Genomic DNA, 21,790 nt, shown 5'->3' on the forward strand with positions numbered 1-21,790 from the left:
CAATTTAATGCAACCTCCTGGTTTGGAAGTTGTAGGAAACAGAAATAGTTCTGCATTTAGATGTGTCATTGTTGAAATACACTGTGTTCATGGTCAACATGATCTGCAGGTATGAAGTAAAAACAGACTGCAGGTATATGGACACATTTTACTGCATTTGTAATAGCCCATGAAAAAGGATCATATTGTGAGAATATCAGGCCTTAGAAAAATATGTTCCCATTTCAAGTTCAAGTTTTGAAGGTATCCCAGGATTAGAGATTAATCCAGTACATTTAGTTTCAGCAGGAAACAGTTCTTCTTGATTTTGTTTTTCCTTTGATAAGTTTTCTCCTGCTTCTCCCTCTTTTTTATTTTTAGTATTTTCTTTGGTTTCACAAAGAAAACAAAGCCACTTTAAGTTTACAAAATAAAAATATTTTTCAAACATTAGAATATAAAATATCCAGTTAGTGTCAGGAAAAATAAATGGCCAAAGGTTGAAAAAAAAAGTGTGCATGTTTGCACGGCCATGCACTTATTTCTATTTTCAAGAAAGTGAGCTGGTTACATCTCTTTGCACGCTTCTCTCTTAACCCTTTACTCTCAATATGACATTGTTTTCATTATGAAATTGTGTTCCTCTGTTTTTCTTTGTCAGCAAGTAGCCCTGGCCTGGAGTTGTGGTGGTTGTTGACCCATCTTTCTTGTAATCTCCAACCCCAAATGGTGAAGGGAGATTTCTGTCCTTACTGAGTGTGGTTCTGTTGGTGGTTTTTCTTCATGTTCAGGGAGTTTTTTCTCTCCACTGCTCAACTGTTTTCTTAATGAAGGTTTTCTTTTGTTTGTATTTTGTTTGTTCTAAAAACAAATGGGCATTATGTGAACACAATTAGTACTGACTGGACTAATCTGCCTCATAAATCCAATTTTGATTTGACTGGATTATAACTGCCTTGCATTAAATAGGACTGGATATGTCAACGTTTAATTGGTCTATATCTTTAAAAGTGTCTTGCATTGAAAAGAAATCTAAAGTTTGGAAAATCATGTGATACCAAAGTCGTCACCACTTTCACAGGAACAGTACAGCACTTTGGTCTACTGTGCATGTTTATAAAGTGCTTCATTTTAAAAAATGGATGGGACTGAATTGGATTAAGCCAAGTGTTTTCACTGTATTTCAGCTGGAAATAAACTTTAATGTCCCTCATTTAGGGACAATGAGCTGCCAAAAGGAGAAGATTAAGTAAAACATTTCCCTAATTGAAAAGATACACAGATGAGGTAACATATCAAATGTTCTAAATACTTATTATAAATGTGAAATTTATTCACCTTCCAGTTCCTCCTTTTCATAGTGGATGTTCATCACTGAGCTGGTTCCTCCTAGGTCTATTACCACCTCTTCATCTGGCCTCTGACAGACACACACGGACATACAAAAAAACATTACAATTCATACTGATGATTTTTGGTGCAGACAATTCCGTACTTTAACATCCTTTGTCTCAAGCAGCAATAAAGGTATCCTGTTAGGTAAAAGCTACTGACTTTGTAATTGAGCCACATCTTGGCCAAACTGGCAGAGGATTTTTGATAACAACAAAGACAGCCGCAGGCGCCAAACACCAAACAAAGAACAACCAAAACAAACCACCCAACGCACACTCAAAAGAACAACCACGGCGCACCCAACGAGAACACAAAAACCCGAGAACAAGAAGGACGAGCCCCCATTTGTTACAACCAGCCGTACGGTTATAACAAAACAACGCCGAACAACCAAGAAAACCAATTATAATTATTTATTAAACCAAAACTTAAGACAAAATAATATAATCATGAAGTGTGATTGTCTGCAATATCAGTAATGTCAGGGCGTGCTTGGTTGTGTGTACAAATATAATGCAGGCAGTGTTGTATGATGTAGAACTAAACCAAACACAAACGCGAGGTGCAACGGCGCAGGTCCGGCCTGGGAGCGGAGCAAAGAGAAAAAAAAGCAGGCCGATTGTAGGCGGGTCTTATATACGCCCCGCCGAATACTCCAGCTGCACCTGCACACAAACATAATTAACAAAGCCACAAAAGAAGAAGGGGTCGTAACATAAGCATCAAATTCCAGACAGTCCATTCTCAGAGTTTCTAAAATGGACACACATACACTTAAAGGACACTAAACCACAAAATCACACATACACATACAGATGCTAGAGGTAAACAGAGTATGAGTCAGCTGAAGTTTGTGAAAGGTTCTTCTATCCAGGGTTTAACAAAACAAACAGTGCCACATCCTTCTGTGTTGCTGCTGTGTTGCAGAATGCTGCTAATAATTTTACTTCCCCAGAGACAAGGATTTCCCAGAAACAGTGCTCACATGCGGTTGCCCATAGTCACATATCTGTCCTATGACAATGAGGGCAGATAGGTGCAGGGCCCTCTCTGCTTACTCTGGAGTCACTTTTCCACTCCATCATTTCCACACTTTCTGATTTCCCTGGACTACAGCGTCCAATTAGTAAACCACTTATTTCTAATCTCTGATAACCCTTCACATATAGTTAAAAGGAGTGGGCATGGTACCACTGCAACATGTTAGACCTGCCTTCAGTTCAGTGATGTTTAATTAATGTAAATCATCTGTTTTATGACATGAAATTAAATGAATAAATGAATGAATGAATGAATGAATGAATGAATGAATGAATGAATGAATGAATGAAATGGAAAATATTTTATGTCTTGAAGGAAACTGTACTGTTGTTGTAGGTGTTTTTGTTTGCTTTTTTATTTTAGAGATAATTAATTCATAGTCGAGACTTGTTCCAAAGTGTGATGGTTGCTGGCAGGAATGACTGCCCCTACCTTTCTGTCTTGCACTTAACTTGAAGAATCCTTTCACTAAACACACTTTGTTGATTCCTAACTGCCTTTGTAGAGGGGTTGTGACTAATTGTCCATTATTTTCAGCAACAACTGCAGCAATTTTCTTTGTAAAATCTCCATTCTAGAGTTGCTGCAGAGCCAGCCTTCTTAATTTGTTTGTTCAGTTACTTTCAGCCTCTGGCCACACAACAGATGGCTGCACAGTAGACTCTACTTTTCATAACAGACTTATAGAAGATATGCAACAGTTTGGTGCAGATATAGAAGGATCTCAGCCTTCTCAAAAAACAGTCAACTCCTTTCTTATACGTGGCTTCTGTGTTACATTTCCAGTTTAGTCTTTTGTCCAGCTGACCTCCAAGGTATTCGTAGTCCTTTACCACATCCATGTTTTCCAAGATGTAATCATTGCTTCCTTTACTCAATTCCTCTTAAAATCCAGTCATTTCTTTTGTTTTGTTTGTGTTCAAGATGAGATGAGAATCAAATAAATGTTTGTACTAATATGACCAAGAAAGCCAACAAATTCATGGGATGGATTAATTTTTCCACATAACTTTAGCTGACTTTAGAGACAAAATATATGACAATGTACTAAGGGTGAAGGTTTTTATTTAAACTCTTTTGGACTCAAAACAGCATTTGCACTAAAGTAGTCAATGCAGTTGTGTGTGTTACTGTAGGATGTGTCCATCGATGATGAGCGAGCAGTGATTCTTACTTCTCCCAAGGTCTGGTTGATATAACACCATGAACAGTTTATTGATCAAAGAACCGTACCAATGATTCATGGCTTCCACTTGCATTCATGAAATGTGATAAATATGAACTATTTTTGACTTGTGTGTCTATGTGTGTATTTTTGTCAGCAAACAAACACCAAAGCAATACTTGAATTTATATCAAATTCCTTGCTGCTAAAACCTGAGCAGAGAAGCATATCTGATTAAACTCAAAACTTCAAACTCTAAAAGATTTCTGTTTTACTTTTTTAACCCCCTCTAATATGAGCCTATAATTCACCCATTTTCAAAACTAGCTTTAAGATCCCAAGACAATCACTTCATACACATGTGCATTTGGTTTGCCATTGCCTTCACCGTATCAGTGTTTTGGGATTTAATTTCTTTGCATGACTGAGCACGTCTTTTTCCCAAGACAGTTCTGCTCCTTTAAAGAATAAGGCTAATTAGGAAGTCATGCTTGGGCCATTGAATTCATGGTTTTATACTTACATTTGCACAAGAGATGAAAGTGTGATGACAGAAAAAGGCATGTGTGTATTTATAGCTCAGTGCTCTGTAGTAAATTTGAACATACTGTAATTCCACCAATGATTCCTGCTGCAGAAAGCAGTCAGCAGAGTACTTAATCTTCAAATGACAGCAGCCCCACACTATTCTGCATATATTGACTATTGTATTTACTGTATCTTCAGTTATATCTTTAGTTAGATTGCATGGTGAGGAAGATTAGATGCACACAAGTTTTCGGAGCCTTATCAGTGTTCTAAATGTTGTTGTTTCAAATTTATGTAATTTAATTAATTTAATTTTTTACTCTAAAGTTACACAGCTGCTTTGACAACGACAAAGCAAGCTGATTAATCTATAAGCAAGTTTAAATAAAATATTAAAACCCCTTGTTATAGAATGCAACTGGTGGAATCTGCTTCCATCGGTGTTCCTTGGGCTGATTCTACAACTTTGGGGAAGATAACCTTTAGCTAACTGTTTTCAAGGCAACAGTTAAAGAGCTTCAAAGCACAACAGACCCCTAATTTTTGGGGGATTTACATGCAGGCTAGTAATCTGTAATCATCAGTTACTCATCTTTGCTGGCCAGGCAGATTTAGGATTACTGTGATCCATAATGAAATATTCAGATTGACAGCAGGCCTCGTGTCTCTATAGATGAGATCTAAAGGTGCTTTGTGGTCCTTTATGGAGGAACCTTACAGCAGGACAATCATTACTGCAGCACTATACCATTAGGCCTGTATGGTTGAGTGACCAAACACAAGCTATTCCTCACTAAATGGTACCAAATTGACGCTCATGAGAAGCAAAATCCTTTCATCTGATGACACAAAGACTGGACTATTTGGTAACAAAAATGAGTGAGGAGGAAATCAGGCACTGAGCGAAACTTCTTTAATACCATCCCAGGTGTCAGGTATGGTGATGGCTGTATAATTTTCTGTGAGAGGGCTTTAAACGTGGCAATGAAAGAGGTACAGATGGGTTCAAAATAATGCATAGCTCTCCTGAGTGGAAAACCTTTGTCAGAATGCTGAGGATCTTAAGATGGGGCAAAGATTTACTTTACACTTTAACAACTCAAAGTAAACAAAGGACTGGCTTCAGTAAAAGTCTCTGCAAGAGTCCTGCAGAGACCCAGCGAGACTCTGTAGGGAACCTGGAAATTGCTGTGCATAGTTGCTCCCAATACAGCATGGTTCATCCAAAATAATTCTGCAATGATGGAAAAAAAAAGTAAAGATGTGCCGAGCTATTATGATTGTTCCCAAAACAGGCAGAAGGCTAGCAAAGTTAGCAAAGGTGCTTTAACAAAGTCTGGTTAAAGTGCTTTTAGCTATCAACAAAATGAATGTAACACACTCAACACAAAAAATGTGTTTATGTTAATTTGCTGGTTTGTGGTATAGTAAAGCAACATACTGTGTGTGGGAGGGGGAGGGCAGGTGGGGTCATCTGTGTCGGTTAGAGGGCATATACAAAAAATATATAAACTTTTTAAATGAAGTGCAGAGAAAATCACTCTAAAACACATTGTTTTCTTAACATGTACAGCCTCAATTATATGATTTACAAAAAAAACATAACATCAAATTTAGTAGAAGCACCTCAGATTTTTGTCTCAGGCAGTTCTTCAGACTTCAGCCACATGCAAACATTAGCATCATATTGTGGATAGAAATGTCCACTGTGCTTTCATGTGTCGTCACAATGTGTTATCACTTGCTGCAGCTGCGCTGGTGAATTAGGGCCTCTATACATTTTGTTTCTTTGCCTCATGCTGGAGGCAGTCAGCTGCATTAGAGTTGGAGCTTTACCAACATATACAGAAAACAAGAGAGAATGGCTGCAAGAGTCTCTAAAAGCTCTCTGTCCCAGAAAGAGTGATACACTACCAGATCAAATCAATTTAGATCCATTTGCTGAAAAAAAAAGAAAAGGAAACCATTCTCTAAAATTTTGCTATATAAATCGTATGCTTGTGTTTTCTCTACCAGGTTCATGCTTTTCCTATCACCATAAGACTCCCTGCACACGGTCATCTCAGTCACAGTCCAGGAACATCACCTTATCCTTCATGTCTGCATACATTTTTAATGGTTTCCTGTCATACACATCTCACATCTCTTGTGTCACATAAAAGACTTAAGCTAATTAAAATCTCACATGACAGGTTTTGTTTGTTCTCTGAGGATGAGCATATCTATGACCCTAAAAACATACATGTGCACCTAATTTTCCACTGACATGGAAAATAACTGGTGTTGTTGGTGGTTTCTATAACCTGGCAACTGTCCCCTCTGTCTACACTCTTGTCCTCTAGCTGAATATCAGTAGCAGCACTCAGCTGGGGTTTATGAGTCAATAATTGTTCTCACAGATTAGTGCTCTTCTCCCACAGAATAGTCCCACTGCTGGATCCAAAATGGCTGCTTGACCTTGAGGGTCTCTCCTTTACATGCATATCATTGAAAAACCAGCTGTGGCAAACTCACAGCGGCACAACTTTGTAGCACATAAAAAGATAAAAATAAGAAAAGAAATAAATAAAAGCTGTCATGTGAGTTCAAGCAGGTCAGAAATCAAATTATACCAAATCAAAATTTGAATAAGAAAACGTGGAAAAGGTGGAAAAAACATCCATTATCTATACTGCTTCGTCTAGTTAAGGGTTGTGGGGAAGCTGGAGCCTAGCCCAGCATGTAGTAGGTGAGAGGAGGGTTTTCCCTGGACAGGTTGCCAGTCTGTTGCAGGGCCAACACAGAGAGATAAACAACCACCCAAACTGACTCCTAGGGAGAAATTATAGTGACTAATTAACCTAACATGCATGTTTTTTAACTGTTGGAAAAGGCGGAGTACCTGGAGAGAACCCAAGCTGGGAGAACATACAAACTCCACACAGAAAAGCCACTGTTTGAATCCCTCCCGGGCCAAGGCTCAAACCAGTGCTGTGGCAGTGGTGCTCACCCACCACATTACACGTGAAAAGTTGTACTTAGTGGTCACATTGCAAAGTAATATATTTATTTGGTGTTTCTGAAAAGTTTCCTTGTTTTTTGGTCAACAACAGATTCACATGATGATGACTTTAGGCACCCTTGTCTGAGGTTTCAGGATGTAGAAGCTGAAAATAGTAAAACGCTATCACTAGTCTGCATGTGATAGCTGATGAGAGACGAGATATATTTTCAAGTGTAGCAGATTGTCCTAGAAAGATGTTAGGTTCCCAGCACAGTATTATTGAATTGTACAGTCACACACACAGTGTCCTACTTAGGAAGCTGATAAACCTCCCTTTAAAGCAGAAAGTCACTGTGGATATATCAAACACCACAATATATTATATATAATTTATTATTGTTTAATTACTTAATTATTTAATTAAATAGTCTTAAAACAAGAAGAAATGTTACATATTTTCTTTATGACTTCCTCTTTTATCTTAAGCAAATACTATTTTATATTCTTTTATTCCCCTCCTACATGAATTCAGTTAATGATTTCCATATGAGCTCTTTTAAGGCTGCCTAACATCTTGTTATTCAACATTTGTTGAAAGTAAATAATTTTTTGGCAACATCACAAATGCAAGGTACCGTTAAAGTAGATGAGTGTGAAAAACATTGAGCTGGTTGGCACTCTAAACAAGTAGAGCAGTAATGATTGTCCTGACTGAGCGGGCCAATCAATGTGCTCTACCAAAGCGCTTATTCACTCCATCAGCACTGTGAGGGAGCTGTGATAGGAGTCAACTAGTAAAGAACAGACTTTGTGCTGGCTCCAGGGAAGGAGGAAGCATACTGCTGGCAACCTTAACAAAGCTGCAGAAGAGCTAAAATGCACAAATATTAAACTTTGATGAGTAAATATTACTGATACACTTTGGCTATCCATCAGCTACACTACTGCAAAAAGTCATGATATACTGGTTGAAAATGGGAAATAGGTGCAGTGGTTTACGGATTCTTGTGCAAATATAAATGGAACAAGCTTATAAGACAAAATCAGGGTTTATAATTTTAAGATCATTGTTTGGTATCAATCTTTTTCCTGTCAAGTTGATCCCACACTGCTTCATAACTGTTGAGGTCCAGGCTCTGGAGAGGATTCACCACTGCATAAGAACCACTGCTACAGATCTTCAGTTGATTTATTGTGTAATTTGCCTCTGTCTTTCCTCCAAGTTTCCTGTTATCAAGAATGACTTCTTGAGTCTCCCTCCATAGAGACCATTTCAGATGAGGCTTTGATGAGCAGTGGCTGGATAAGCTGCAGGTCCAGATGCACCTTTTAGGTCTGGATTTGTTGTTTGTTTGTTTTTCTTATTTCTTAAGGATATTACTTTAATATTTTGGTCTATTGTAGATTGGTGTTTTAAGGCCAGACACTTGTTGTTTTATCCTCTACTTCTCCAGTTTCCCAAGTTTTATAAGGACACACTAAAAATCATGCTCAGACATTGGACAAAATATCTATGTGACAGGCTGGTAATAAAGTACCTTGATACTATTTAAAATTGTTCAGTTCTGTGGTCTTTTATGTGTAAACACAACACTGGTTCATCCCTTGAGTTAGGTGTCTTTTTTATGCTCAAATGATTCAAAGGTCAGGTGATAAGCGACAAACAAAAAACATATTTCTCCTGAAAATGGCCAGGTACAAGGATTTAACAGGAAAATAGGTTAAAAAAAAAGTAGTCAATGTCCAAAGATAAACTTTGCAACACCTTTAGAAAGCCTGGAGATGTAATTATCAAGACCACTTTAAAAGAAACACCTGCACTTTGGAAGCAAAATATAAAGGAATCACAGCTGACTCTGAGTTTTTGTTGTATATTAACATGAGAGCAACAACCCTTAAAGACAAAAATGGGAAACTCAAAGAGGTTCATTCATGATTCAGCAACATGAGCTTTCAGTTCTTTGAAATGAAAAGAATGAGACCCAAAAGAGACTTCTTTCCCTCTAACACAAAACACTTGTTGAATAAGTCTCTTGAGACAAACTTACATCACTGCTATTGATCCTGTGAAGTCTCCCTTTATTTAATTTGTCCACACAAATACTGTCCCAGTTCCTCTTTCAAAGCTGGCCTGTCTCGCTCCATCCCCTAAACATCCTGAACTGACATCAGGGACACAGATCCTGACTCTGACAGCCGGGTCTGTCAGTTCCTGACTATGGGTTGTGTCTGAGAGCCAAGAATGGCACTTGGTGCCATGTCCTCTAGCTACTGCTGCCTCTTCATAGCGTGTCAAAATCACCATTCTGCTGTAGATACATGTGACAGTGCTTCACTCAGGGGACTGTTAGACATGAATAGCTGAAAAGAAAAGGTAATGGTGAATAGGTGAGACAGGAAGGAACAGGGCTGGAGAAGAAAAGATGAGAGGGGCGGCCGTTTTGACTGTCTCAGCCTACGAGAAGCATGAGTCATGCACACCTTATTCAATGCCACACATGCAATTCTGTCTCCTTACAGCTCTTACAGCTCTCACTCTCTAATTCTCTTCTTTCTACAAATATTACAGCAGCCTTAGATTGGGTTGTGGGTTGTAGACTATAACATTTAATATCTTTAATCCTGTATAACATGTCATCAAATTGAGAGAATGAAAGATTAAACAAGCAGAAATAAACACTTAAGGGACATGCATCTCTGTTTCTGGATGATTCAGGCATCAGGTTCAAAGAATATCTTAATATATCAGAGTGAAATATATGTTTAGTGATCGTAGAAGATTGTGAACACATACAATTTAAAAACAAAACATTTTTCCCATAAATAAGACCAATAGATTTGACACATATTGTAAAAGAATGGGAATATATCAAAGTTTGAGTTATCCAACGCATTTTTGGAAGTTTAACAGGGGAAGTATAAAAACACTTCAAAGGAGGGTTACTCGTGCTTATCGGGCTGGAAATGGTTACAAAACCAACAAAACCAATCTCTGAAGAGTTTACTCTTCTCCACACATAGAATGTCTACAAACAGAGGAAATCCAAAGCCATTGTTACTCTCCCCAGAAGGCTTTCTCTAGGAAACATCATTCCCAAGATCATGGTGTCCTTGAAATCTGTGAGGCCAGAAGGAACACAAGATAACTTTTAAACTACTACAGACACACTCACACTGGCTAATGGTAATATTTCTGAGTCAATCAATACAATGGAAAAAAACAATGGTGTGGAAGGCATGAGTGCAAGAATAACATACTTAAAAAATAATTAAAAGAGACTTTGCAAATCATATTAATAAAACACTGAACAGTAGAAACAAAAATCTAGAAACAGATAAGACTAAACAAAATTAAGCATACGTTTGGAGAAAAAAACACTACATTACAGAATTTTATCCCATCTGGGAAACATGGTAGTGGTAGTATCATGATTCAGGCATGTTTTACAACAGCTAAGCCTACGTATAAAGTCAGAATTTATAGTCTATGAAACGAATCCCAACAACAAGTAGCGTGATGGCGGTTGCAGCAGCAAGACTGGTGGTTCGAATCCTGCTTCACCCCAGTCACCTTTTTGACACTTTATCCACCTTGCCCCCAGTGTCAGCAACACTGGTGTATGAATGTGTATGAATGTTTGGTGGTGACTGGAGAGGCATGGATTGGCTGTCACATTTCTGTCAGTCTGCCCCAGGGTAGCTATTGCTATGGCCTTCCAATCACCAGTGTGTGAATGGGGAGAGAATAAATAATGGATTTACTGTAAAGTACTCGAAGTGCCTTAAAAAGCACTATATAACTCTAGTCCATTACTGTTAGTAGTTCTGCTAAAGAAGCATAAAGTGTATATTTTATAATAGCCAAATCAAAATATTATATGGAAATAATCATGTTGGACCTGAAACATGTGATTCTTTTTGAGGAAACACACCAACATCTCATAAATTAAGCTGGATGGAGTGAAGAGGAATGGGCTGAAGGTCCTCTGGACTAATTATCTGTTGCCAGATGCACTGAGTCGTAATAATTGTGTCTGATTCCAACAGCAAAATTCACATAGTTTGGCCGCTCACATATGTCATCTAGAATCCATATTGCCTTTAAATAATTGAGAAAGTAAAGTACTTTTTATCCACATCATTTGATTGGATTCTTTATTTACTTTTAGGAATTGTGTAAAGTGTGGTGAAAATTGTGTATAGATACAAAAAAAAGGGTTTACGAACTTTCAAGCACCTATTCATTCTTCACTTCGAGTTTGGGAATTTGTTTGCTGTTCGAAACTAAACAAGTCCCAGTGAAGGGTGTTTGTGTCACATGAGTACATATGGAGAGCCATGGAGAGATACAGGGACTACTCACATATGCACAATTCAGATTAAATAAATCAGATTCAGTTTTGAGACTGATATAAATGTGTTCAGCTCTGCTATTTAAAGTCAATATTCAGTCGTCAGACCATCGACTGTGGATTGCTTGCACTAAATTGAATCTATGCCACCAAATTAATTAAAATGAAAGCATGGGATGGTTGCCAAATCGTTAGTGTAAAAGGACTGACACGAGGAAAAGTGAGCTGTCTCACAAATATATATGTATACATTTTGAAGAATTGCTAGTTTTTCTTTCCTTTGAAATGCCCAATTCAATTTTGAGGATAAATATTTTTCCAGATTAATTCTTTCATGCCATGGATCAAGTTACACTAGATTTTTACTAAAAAATTATTCTAAGAACTGTATTCATTACTGAAAGTTTAGAACTGTAATGTTGCAAAGTGCTGTTGAAAAAAGAACCATATTAGATATACTTTATATGCAATTTTCAGTGCTGACTTTTGCTTGCAAGCTTCCTGTACATTTTTTATTTCCATTGTATTGTTGTCAAGTAGGTAGAGCAGCAAAGAGAGCTGACTAAAGAACACAGACATGATGGAGAGACAATCCTTACACATGTAGCGACACTAAACTGACATAACCTGTTAAAAGAGTTATGGTCTGTGGCAGCTTCCTTCCCTTCTTTGCAAGCTGTCTAATCATATCAGAGACTTCCCAGCTCACTCCTGGTTCTTCTCTGTCTGTCTCCTTCCTACAGGCAGGATGTTATTATAAATTACCACATGGCATCACTCTAGGGACAGGCTGCATCAAGTCCATTCAGCTATAATACCGCATGCCAAGGAGTTTTTACTTAACGTATAACTATGTGCCAGCTTGAATACAGTGCTGGCATGGTTACTGGTGCAAATTTGTCCTCCCTGATTCCCAGTTTAGGAGATGTATCTGGAGTATCTGGTAGAAGATTGCAGTAGAACAGAGCACTGGATCCAGCAGTCCTCCAGTTTAAATCACACACTTCACAATCTGTCCTCTTCTTAGACTGGCTACCGATGAACAGGTGTGGAAGTACACACCGTTCTTTTTAAAGCATCGCGGAAGAATGGCGCCAAGGTCATTTGAGGGTAACCAAAAACTAAAACTAAAACATCAAAATAAATCAATAAACAAATAACACAGCGACCAGATCATCTTCCTGACACACGCGACCTCGGGACAAGCAGTTGACATTTTAATGAGCGCTTGGCAAGGCTGAGGGATCTTATCAATAATCTGCTGAACTCTCATATAAATGTGACATCTCCTGAATTAATTCATTTATTTCCGCCTCAGCAACTGTCTGGGTAACTGTGATTTCTCAGTGCAATGCCACGTGACAAGAATTGGCGCACGTGTTCGCACCTCAGCCAAACATTATCATAACCCCCCCAAGAACACACCATCCAGCTCAAGACAGACAACTTAACATCGCATAGCTACATCAGGTCTTTTCAAAGATTAAACAAATCGAGCTAATTCAAGGCTCTGTATTAAATATGCTAGTTATTAAATTGTGACATACTCCACCTTTGAGTTTCTATTAGCGCAGACAGTTTAGGGGCTACAGTTGTTGGAGTCTGCCTCAGTCTGATCTGAAGCAGGATGAATAAAAAGCCACATTACCTGGTAGCAGAGTATACTCGGGGGCTCGTTGGCGGGCACGCTCATGGTTTCGGGGTTAAATTGCTCAGCTTTCAGGAAGAGTAAAGGTGAGACTTTCAGTAAACCTACAGTCAGGCTCTCGGCGCTTTCTTTGGACGTTTGGAAGAAGCAGTCACGAGGGGACCACCGCAGCTTCCTCTGTTGCTGCAGACATATTGACAGTTGAAAACTATTTCAGATGAAAGAAATGGTGAAAATGATTATTTAGCCCCTGTGTTGTGATGATCTTTCAGCTGCGCCTCCAGTTCCCCTCCCTCCCGTCCTGCCTGTTAGAGCAGGATGCAGAGAGCATCACTGCAGCCCCAGCCAATGGGATCAGAGCGCAGAGGCACACACACACACACACACACACACACATACACACACTATGCTGCGAGGCAGTGCTGCTACCCAGTAAAGCCAATTTGTCTAGAGCTGCCTCATTGTACATAATGTCCAGTTAGTCTGTTTCTTGCGCAAATAGATTCTGTGACCACTAAACACAACTTTTACGATTACAGCATAATTATACTTTACATCCAGCAAACCACAGCTTATGGTGTATGTCAACAAATTAACAATGTCCACAAAACTTACTCTCCATCCCAGCATTTCTTGTGGCATGTGTTCCACCAGAGGTATGACAGTTTGAGAGAAACTGTGGACACATTGCTCTATCTATCTATCTATCTATCTATCTATCTATCTATCTATCTATCTATCTATCTATCTATCTATCTATCTATCTATCTATCTATCTATCTATCTATCTATCTATCCATCCATCCATCCATCCATCCATCCATCCATCCATCCATCCATCTATCCATCCATCCATCCATCCATCCATCCATCCATCCATCCATCCATACATCCATCCATCCATCCATTGATTTTGCTGAGATTACTGACATAGATCACAGTTTGTGCACCTTAGGGGTTGTGCGTCAGAGCGTGTGGTCAGTAGCAGGAAAGCACCACAGGGGACTTCACTCTCACTAAACACTGTCCATTGTAGGAGAAGAGGTCAAGGGTTCACCTGGACAGCAGACTGGACCTGACAACAATGAATTCAGCACCAAGACTTTGTTTGTTTATTTGTTTTTAAAAAGCTTCTTTAGTGTTTTTTGCAATGTGCTGCATATCTTCTGCATGACTGGTGAAAAGTGCATTTCTCTGCTCACCTGTTAAGTATAAAAACTGACTAAAATAACTGGAATAAATGGATACATGAGGCTGGGTCTGTGCTGGGAACTGCTCAGGAGCTGCAAACTGTGTGCAAAGTAGAATGGTGTACATGCTGGTAAATCTAATGGACAACACTTCACAGTCTCACAAGTTTCTTGCTAAACAATAGAGGAAAATGTGCACAAATGTGATGCCAACCAAAACAGTATATGATTGCATGGAGAGTATGAGGAGAACAAAGTAAAAGGAGGTGCTTGGTGGATCATGGAAGGTCCCCATGCAGCCTAGGCCATCAGCAGCAAAACTGTTAGGCTCAGGGTCACACATGACAGCCCTAACAATAAACTTGATCCAAAAACAAAGTTTTTAGTCTAATCTTAAAGTCAGAGAGGAGGTCTGTCTCCCAAATCTAAACTTAAGAGGTACTTCCACAAGAGAGGAGCTGAACGCTAAAGGCTTTGTCTCCCCTTTCCCATCAGGAAATGAAAGGGATACAAGTAAGCATGCAGTCTCAGAGGGAAGTACTCTGCTGAGAAAATGTGGAACTTTGAGGCCATTAAGACAGAATAAATCTGGGTCATTAAGGGCTTTATAGATGGGGAGAAGAATTTTATATTTCATTCTGGATTTAGATCATTTCATATCATAACTGGTTGAAATGCTCTTATCATGTCCATGATAAGAATTATGACTTGGAATGAAATGGAATTGCTGGTATCTTCAAAAGCCTTTCATTATTGTTGAAATGAGCCATGGAGAAAAACATTATGACGGGACAAATAAAATCTCCTTTGTGCTCAGGTTTATTTGACTTTAACTTTAAGATACCCAGAACTGCATTACTGCAAATTTTGTGCATTGCTGAAATTATGTCTGCATATTCTGTTATTTTCATTTTCCTTTAATGTGATTTTGTTTCTTTTTATATTCTTTTATGTACTTTTTAATGCTTTTTCTGCACCTGCTGTTGTAATGTTTTTAATGTTTTATGTAAAGCACTTTGAATTGTCTTATTAGTCTACGTTAGCCTAAAATTGACCTCAGCTGTAAAAGTTGCTTAAGTGGGAAGTTAGCATTGGCATGATAATACAGACTGGTATTATGGAGCTCAGTGATCCAATGCAATGCACTACTAGAACATCCTACAAAGTCTCTGGCGCCATCTTGTGGAAACCTAAAACATCTGCAAAGATTTTTCTTAATGAAAGCCTATGCATATACAGAAGTCTCACAGAGTGACAGTTGTTATTTCTGTAAATAAAATATACTATTCTCCTTTAACAAGATGACACGAGGAAGGTCACCCGAGGAAACAAAGCCACAAGACAGTTGTACGTTCTCACTGAATTCAGCCCGAATTTTTCGATCAAAACAGACCGTTTACCATCCTCACTTAACTGGATTTCAGATTACAACATCCTCGTGAATGACGTAGCGTCACGGCTATTTTAATACCGTACGTCACCTCCTACACGTGTGGCCCACGCTGAAACTGATAGGGTCAGATAAGTAAGCGATCCAGTTATTTCAACGCATTGCTGAGAGTGGGGCCAGTTCAGCACAGCGTCCAGTTTCTCTTTGGAACGGTTGCCATGGCAGCTGTAAACATTCTGTGGGAGCATGCACGGTTGTTATGGGAACTGTCTGCAAAGAGCTTGAAAAAAGCCGGACGAGGAGTCTATGGGCAGAGCAGCGGAATCACAAGGAAGGTTCCAAAATAGGTTTGTATATTAATGTTTACCGTATAATCCCATCATTTCTGAGTGAGAAGCGCTGCAGACCTATTTTTATGTAGGTCTAATCATTGTCAAAGGCTTTGTATGGAGATTGCAAATTCATAGTCGTACTATGACTACTAGGACTTTTGTGCACGTCTTTATTTATTTATTTATTTATTTTTTAAATTTATTTCTGCTTATTTGTGCATGAATTGTCAGCATGTCAGCCTCAGTCAGTCCAAATTAAGATGCCTGCTTGACCCAATTTACATCCTTCTTCAGTGGCAGCATAGTTATAAGTAGGTGTCACATGTCATACTATATATAGTAAAGCTCTCTATTTTTAATATGCAGAGGAAATAATTAATCTGCTGCATGTTGTTCAGATCTACTGTGAAAATTATAAATGTTATCTTCTGATTAATGAATAAAGTAATATAATTTATTTGTGCTTTCTCCTCCATTTCGTCCATTTATCAGTTGAAGGAAAAACTACATAGAGGCAACATCAGCAACAAATGTCAGGTAATTCATGCTTATACAAAGCATGCATGTGTTAGTACTTTATTTGTTCATAAGACTAATAAATGTGTCCCAGTGTTTCAGTCCACAGGTACTCCTCTGGAGGGTAGGTTACGTCGCTGCCTGCCAGCCATCAAACCAGACAGGCTGAGAACAGCAAAAGCAGTTGTGGAAAAAGCAGTGAAGGTGTTGTACATGTGAAAGCAGGTTCTACTTCTGAATAGTCCCATTATTATTATTATTGTTTTATCTTCTTTCCTCTGCTCATTCCTCAGATGAAGAAGGTATTTTCAGTGCAGGGACCTTACCCTGTGATTCGCACTGCCTTATGGGCCAGAGGGTGGGTGGAACGCCGTTTGCCGGGTCCGGTCCAGAAAACACTTCCTTGCCACAGTGATGAAGAGGAGGAGGATGATGATGGAGTGGTCAATGCTGATGTTACTGGTTAGAAAAAGGCTTTTTTAAGCCTTAATGACCAATGATTTTTTTTTACTTTAACATATTTGGGATTTCTCAAGTAAACTAACAACAAACACAGACTAAAAAACTAACATAGACCCCTTGTGTATACCGCCCTCCATATACATGTAAATCTACATTCACAGACTCACATAGATAAACAAATACACACTTATTATCTCTTTTCAGAGAGAGTGGATGAAGGCGAGAAAGATGAGAACCTCAATGACATGTATGACCTGATGGTAAGATACCATCTAAGTGGCCTGCCTGTGTGAACACTGATATCTTTCATACTGTGAGAACAACTGCTTTATTTCTGTGTGCTTTCTAAAATTTCCTCTTTCAAATTATTTTAGTCTCGGTTGGTTCGAAATGAGACATCATATTTCTACTGGACAACTCGGCGGGACTCTATAGACTGTCGCTCCTTGCAGAATGACCAGATGACTAATCATTTTGCAAATGCTGGAACATTTACCACCAAGGTCTGTAGAGTTTCTGATGACCGGCTGATAAAAATGCAAGTTTATTGGCTTTGGCCAGAAGTCAACTAGTTCTTCCAATGTCCTTCAACATGTCTTTCTCACAGGTGGGGTTGTGCATGAATCTGCGTAACCTTCAGTGGTTTGATACAGCAGATCCTGACACCTTTTTTCCAAGATGTTACAGGCTTGGAGCGGAGGATGAAAAGCAGGCCTTCATAGGTTTGCTGTGTGACACTATGTTCAGTAATCTACTGTCAAAAATTTTTTATTCTTTGGATTAAAAAAGAAACTAGCATAAGGTTTTTGGGTATAAGTTTTCAGATGTTTCATTTGATGTTTTTACAGTAATGTAACTTCCTGCTTGTCTTTTGTCTTCTAAATTATGATCCTGTCTTTCCATTTCCGATGAAAATAAAGAGGACTTCAGGAGGACAGCCTGTACCAGCCTGTTACAGCATGTTGTTGAGACATGGAAAAATGATGAAGCAAAAGGTAAAGTTAAAAAGAACAATTTTTCACAGAGATAACGAAATGTCATATTATTTAAAAAAAAACACCCACAATACCTTTTCTCTCTTTCTATGCAGAGTTGAATGATGTGAAACGTCACATTGTAGGTCCAGAAATTATTGACACAGCTTTGCTTGCATGTCAAGAGTTTCTCAGTGTTTTAAAGCATAGTGACATTGATACAACTGTAGAAACAACCCCATCTGTGGAGGAGCAGCAGTGGGCCACGTTTCTGCAGAACTACTACATGGTTGTGCAGTGAGTATGTTTTCTAAAATGATCCCCTCTAGGTCAGGCTAATTTGCCATACTGTAATTCTGTTGTGTCTATTATATCTGCTGTACTTTCAGTTCTTTTCACTTTCAATTAAACATTCACAAACGTATCTTACAGAATAACAAATATGGGTTCTTAGTAGGATAGGAGAACAATGGGGAAAGTACTGTGTGCTTGTATTCAAAGGTGTTCAAAAAGAACATGTTTTTTTATTAGTAGGAAAAAGGTATTGGTATACAGTTCATAGATCTGTATATGAATAGTTTGTAAAACAAAATGGTTTCTATCATTGAATGTTTGTAGCAAATGTGCAGTGATCAGTGGCAGTGGCGAGTTCGTGGAGCTCTGTAAGGCCATGCTAGCCAGACTGCAGGAAGTTTGCCCTCAGCTGCATATTGATGGACTAAACAACATCTGGATTGTCAAACCAGGAGCCAAATCAAGAGGAAGAGGTGAGGCATTTTATTCCTGGAATCTTGTTGATTGTCATCTGCAGCACTATGCTTACTAAAAATTTTGTGCAGTTAAAGTTGCTGTTATAATGTGTTTTGGATAATTCATGTGCCATCCTGTTTTTATGTCAACCTGACACCATTTCCTTGTCAGGCATTATGTGTATGAATCGTCTGGACGAGATTTTGGCACTTGTGGACACCGACAGAGCCTTGATGAAGGAGAGCAAGTGGGTGGTTCAGAAATACCTAGAGCGTCCTCTGCTTGTCCATGGCACAAAGTTTGACCTCCGTCAGTGGTTCCTCGTTACTGATTGGAACCCCCTGACTGTCTGGTTCTACAAAGAGTGCTACCTACGGTTTTCCACTCAGCCCTACTCAACAAAAAACCTACACAGGTCAGACAGAGGCTCACACAAAGTAACAGAATTTAATTATATAGCTGTCCCTGACTTATAAAGTATCTTATATCAAGTGTACTCTGTGGAGAGATTTGTTTACCAGTGGGATTGAATATATTCATTTTATTTCAAAGCACATTTTACATCTACCTTTCTGTTATCTTCTCAGCTCAGTCCACTTGTGCAACAATTCCATCCAAAAGCACTTTCAGCCTTCTCATGACCGTCATCCAGGAGTGCCTGAGGACAATATGTGGTCCTGCAGTCAGTTTCGGTCTTTTTTGCAGCAACAAGGACGTGGGGAAGACTGGGAGTCAGTAGTGGTCCCAGGCATGCAGCAAGCAGTGGTCCATGCCCTACAGACAGCCCAAGACCTGGTTGAGCCCCGCAAGGCCAGTTTTGAGCTGTTTGGAGCTGATTTTATGTTGGGAGCAGATCTGAGACCTTGGCTTCTGGAGATCAATGCCAGTCCAACTATGGAGTGTTCAACTGCTGTGACCACTCGGCTCTGCCCTGCTGTGCAGGTGGACACACTAAGGGTTGTGCTGGACAGACGGACTGATCCTAATGCTTACACAGGAGGCTTCCAGCTAATCTACAAACAGGTTGGGCTATCTTTAAAATAAATGTGTTTAATTCCTGATTCATGATTCTTCATGATTCAAGCATCATGATTCTTTTTAATAATTGGTGCTGTACAAAATTAACCAATTCATTTTTTCACAATATTGCCTTTCAGGCTACAGTAGAAGTTCCTCACTATGTGGGGGTGCACCTACTAGTGGAAGGAAACCCTATTCGGCAACCCAGACCTGTGCTTCATAGACAGACAAATACAGCTCTCACTATCCACCTCCCTTCTGACCAGTCATCACCAGACAAGGCTGAGATAAGATATAAAGCATCAGGTCAGAGGCCACACCTGGTGGCTGACCTTTGCTGCTCAGGCAAAGAGAGCCAAGAGAGAAAGAGACTATTGACATCTATATCTCCAAAACGAGAATGTGAGATGAGGGCAGAAGTACAGAATGTCCTCTGTGTCCGGAGGACATGCAACAGTTTTGAATCTGAACAACCTTTGATGATACGCTCAGAACCTCAGAGGAAAGCTCGACGGTTTGATTTAAGTCTTCGTGTTAATGGGGCACCCTTAGTGCCAAGGAGTCTTTCCTTTTCACTCGGCCCTTCACACAGGACATCAGAGGATAAAATTGTTCATGGGTCAAAGATTTCCAGATCCTTTCTACCTCCGACAACTTTTGAGCCTAGACACAGAATTTCTAATCAAATCTGTCCTCCGTTCCAGGGTCCCCTACCGAGTCTTGAAATCTGTCGCTTGCCTCATGTGGCTGTAACCACTTTCCATCATAACTCAGCTTTTTCATCCTACCCCGGCATCCACAAGCAAGAGTTATTCATTCGTTCACAAAGACAAAACCCTGGCCGAGGCAAAGGAGAGAGCACAGGAGAACATAAACACTGATGCTGTTTAGAGCTGAGATGATGGAAAGCAGCTGAACATGTTTGATTAGCATTAATGAGAAGACAACTGACAATGAGCTTACTGTGCTTTATTTCTTACTCTTTTGCTTTTTTTCTTTCAAATAAGTTGTAAGTATTTCAACCTACCAGCAGGTGGGGATAAAGTGCCAAGAATCAAACTGCAGGTTTAAGCCAAACCCCTAAGAGGAAAAAAAGAAAGTAATTTCCCATCCAGATTGGTACCTTACACACCAGCGCAATCATGTATTGCAGTTGCTTTAGTATCTTTATAACAAAAATGTCCAAATTTACCGGTAGGTTCGAAAAGACTGATGCTTGATAAGCATATTTCTTCAGTGATTTAATGCCCATTTAATTAGCACATATTTGATCAACTATATGTAATTTTTTATGTGTTAGAAATATTTTCATCTATGGTGGATAAAAAGGAAAAATTTAAACCCAGACAGGAAACTTTAAGAAAGGGAATGACGTGAATGATGTGCAAGAAAGGTTCAAACAAGTCAAATTAAAGTTTTTTGTTTGTTTTTTTTATATATATATTCATATTTGTTTTTAGATTTCCAGGACCAACTAACTGAAATAAATGTTACGGATGCTATTAAATCAGCGAAGAAAAAAGTAAATTTTGTTGAGGAAATGAACAGAATATGCCTCAACTTGCAATTTTTTTTCAGGTCAGAAGTCAAACATGCAACTCCTCAACAAGCAAATGGAAATCAGCATCAGGAGGAGCAACATGAAAAACAGCAGGGTGTGGCGTTAGACTTGATTTTGCACAGATAATGTAGATGTGGAATGAATAAACATTTCAGCTCTGAAGTGATAATGGAAAAAAATACTTTTATGTTATTTAAATGTTTGCATTGTTGGGGACCGAACTGCAGAACAGTGCTAAGACAAAACTGTGAATTTAAGTTCTATAACAGCTGGAAAATGTGATTGTTCTATACAGAATGTACTACTTCTTGGTTGACACGATGGTGCTGAACAAGTTAACCGCCCAAAAGACTGATCTCATTGTTGCCTCAGGAAATCAGCTTTTTAAGCTTATATTTGTTTCTATGTTTTATTTATAGTAGCACAAATGGTTGACCAGCATAACCACCAGCTAAAGGTCTTCCAATACTTAAATGTATCATGTGATGTTGTGGTGGTGTAGAT

The 21,790-nt window shown here is 38.9% G+C and overlaps 2 protein-coding genes across 5 annotated transcripts in view; one reads left to right on the forward strand and one right to left on the reverse strand.

The window, feature by feature from the left end:
• slc4a8 (solute carrier family 4 member 8) overlaps positions 1-14,108 on the reverse strand; it is a 32,790-nt gene extending 18,682 nt beyond the window's left edge. Inside the window, exons 1-3 of one of the 2 annotated variants that reach the window (XM_041980997.1) lie at positions 14,042-14,108; positions 13,092-13,274; positions 1,318-1,399 (exon numbers count right to left, since the gene is read on the reverse strand). In XM_041980997.1, coding sequence (XP_041836931.1) covers positions 1,318-1,399; positions 13,092-13,136 — 127 coding nt within the window. In that variant the 5' untranslated portion in view covers positions 13,137-13,274; positions 14,042-14,108. Of the gene's footprint in view, positions 1-1,317; positions 1,400-13,091; positions 13,349-14,041 lie in introns of those variants that run through there. The other variant, XM_041980996.1, reaches the window with a different exon arrangement.
• A 1,610-nt stretch (positions 14,109-15,718) lies between these two features.
• ttll3 (tubulin tyrosine ligase-like family, member 3) lies at positions 15,719-21,766 on the forward strand. 3 transcript variants are annotated; one of them, XM_041980630.1, is made up of 13 exons: positions 15,719-16,018; positions 16,496-16,540; positions 16,614-16,723; positions 16,813-16,981; positions 17,186-17,241; positions 17,356-17,484; positions 17,589-17,703; positions 17,902-17,976; positions 18,072-18,252; positions 18,574-18,722; positions 18,877-19,120; positions 19,293-19,728; positions 19,863-21,766. In XM_041980630.1, exons 2-13 carry the CDS (start codon positions 16,534-16,536, stop codon positions 20,604-20,606), a joined length of 2,415 nt encoding a protein of 804 aa, XP_041836564.1. In that variant the 5' UTR covers positions 15,719-16,018; positions 16,496-16,533; the 3' UTR covers positions 20,607-21,766. The 3 variants fall into 3 exon arrangements, with proteins under 3 accessions (XP_041836564.1, XP_041836566.1, XP_041836565.1); XM_041980632.1 differs by having other exon boundaries at positions 16,629-16,723; XM_041980631.1 differs by lacking the exon at positions 15,719-16,018 and adding an exon at positions 16,269-16,314.
• The last annotated feature ends 24 nt before the right edge of the window (positions 21,767-21,790 follow it).

This window comes from Melanotaenia boesemani, chromosome 3 (genome assembly GCF_017639745.1).
Source record: "Melanotaenia boesemani isolate fMelBoe1 chromosome 3, fMelBoe1.pri, whole genome shotgun sequence".
Classification (NCBI taxonomy): Eukaryota; Metazoa; Chordata; class Actinopteri; order Atheriniformes; family Melanotaeniidae; genus Melanotaenia; species Melanotaenia boesemani.

Coding starts and splice junctions, on each gene's coding strand:
- ttll3 (XM_041980630.1), top strand. Junction 18,723..18,876: donor AGCCAAATCAAGAGGAAGAG/GTGAGGCATTTT, acceptor TTTCCTTGTCAG/GCATTATGTGTATGAATCGT. Junction 19,729..19,862: donor TCCAGCTAATCTACAAACAG/GTTGGGCTATCT, acceptor ATTGCCTTTCAG/GCTACAGTAGAAGTTCCTCA.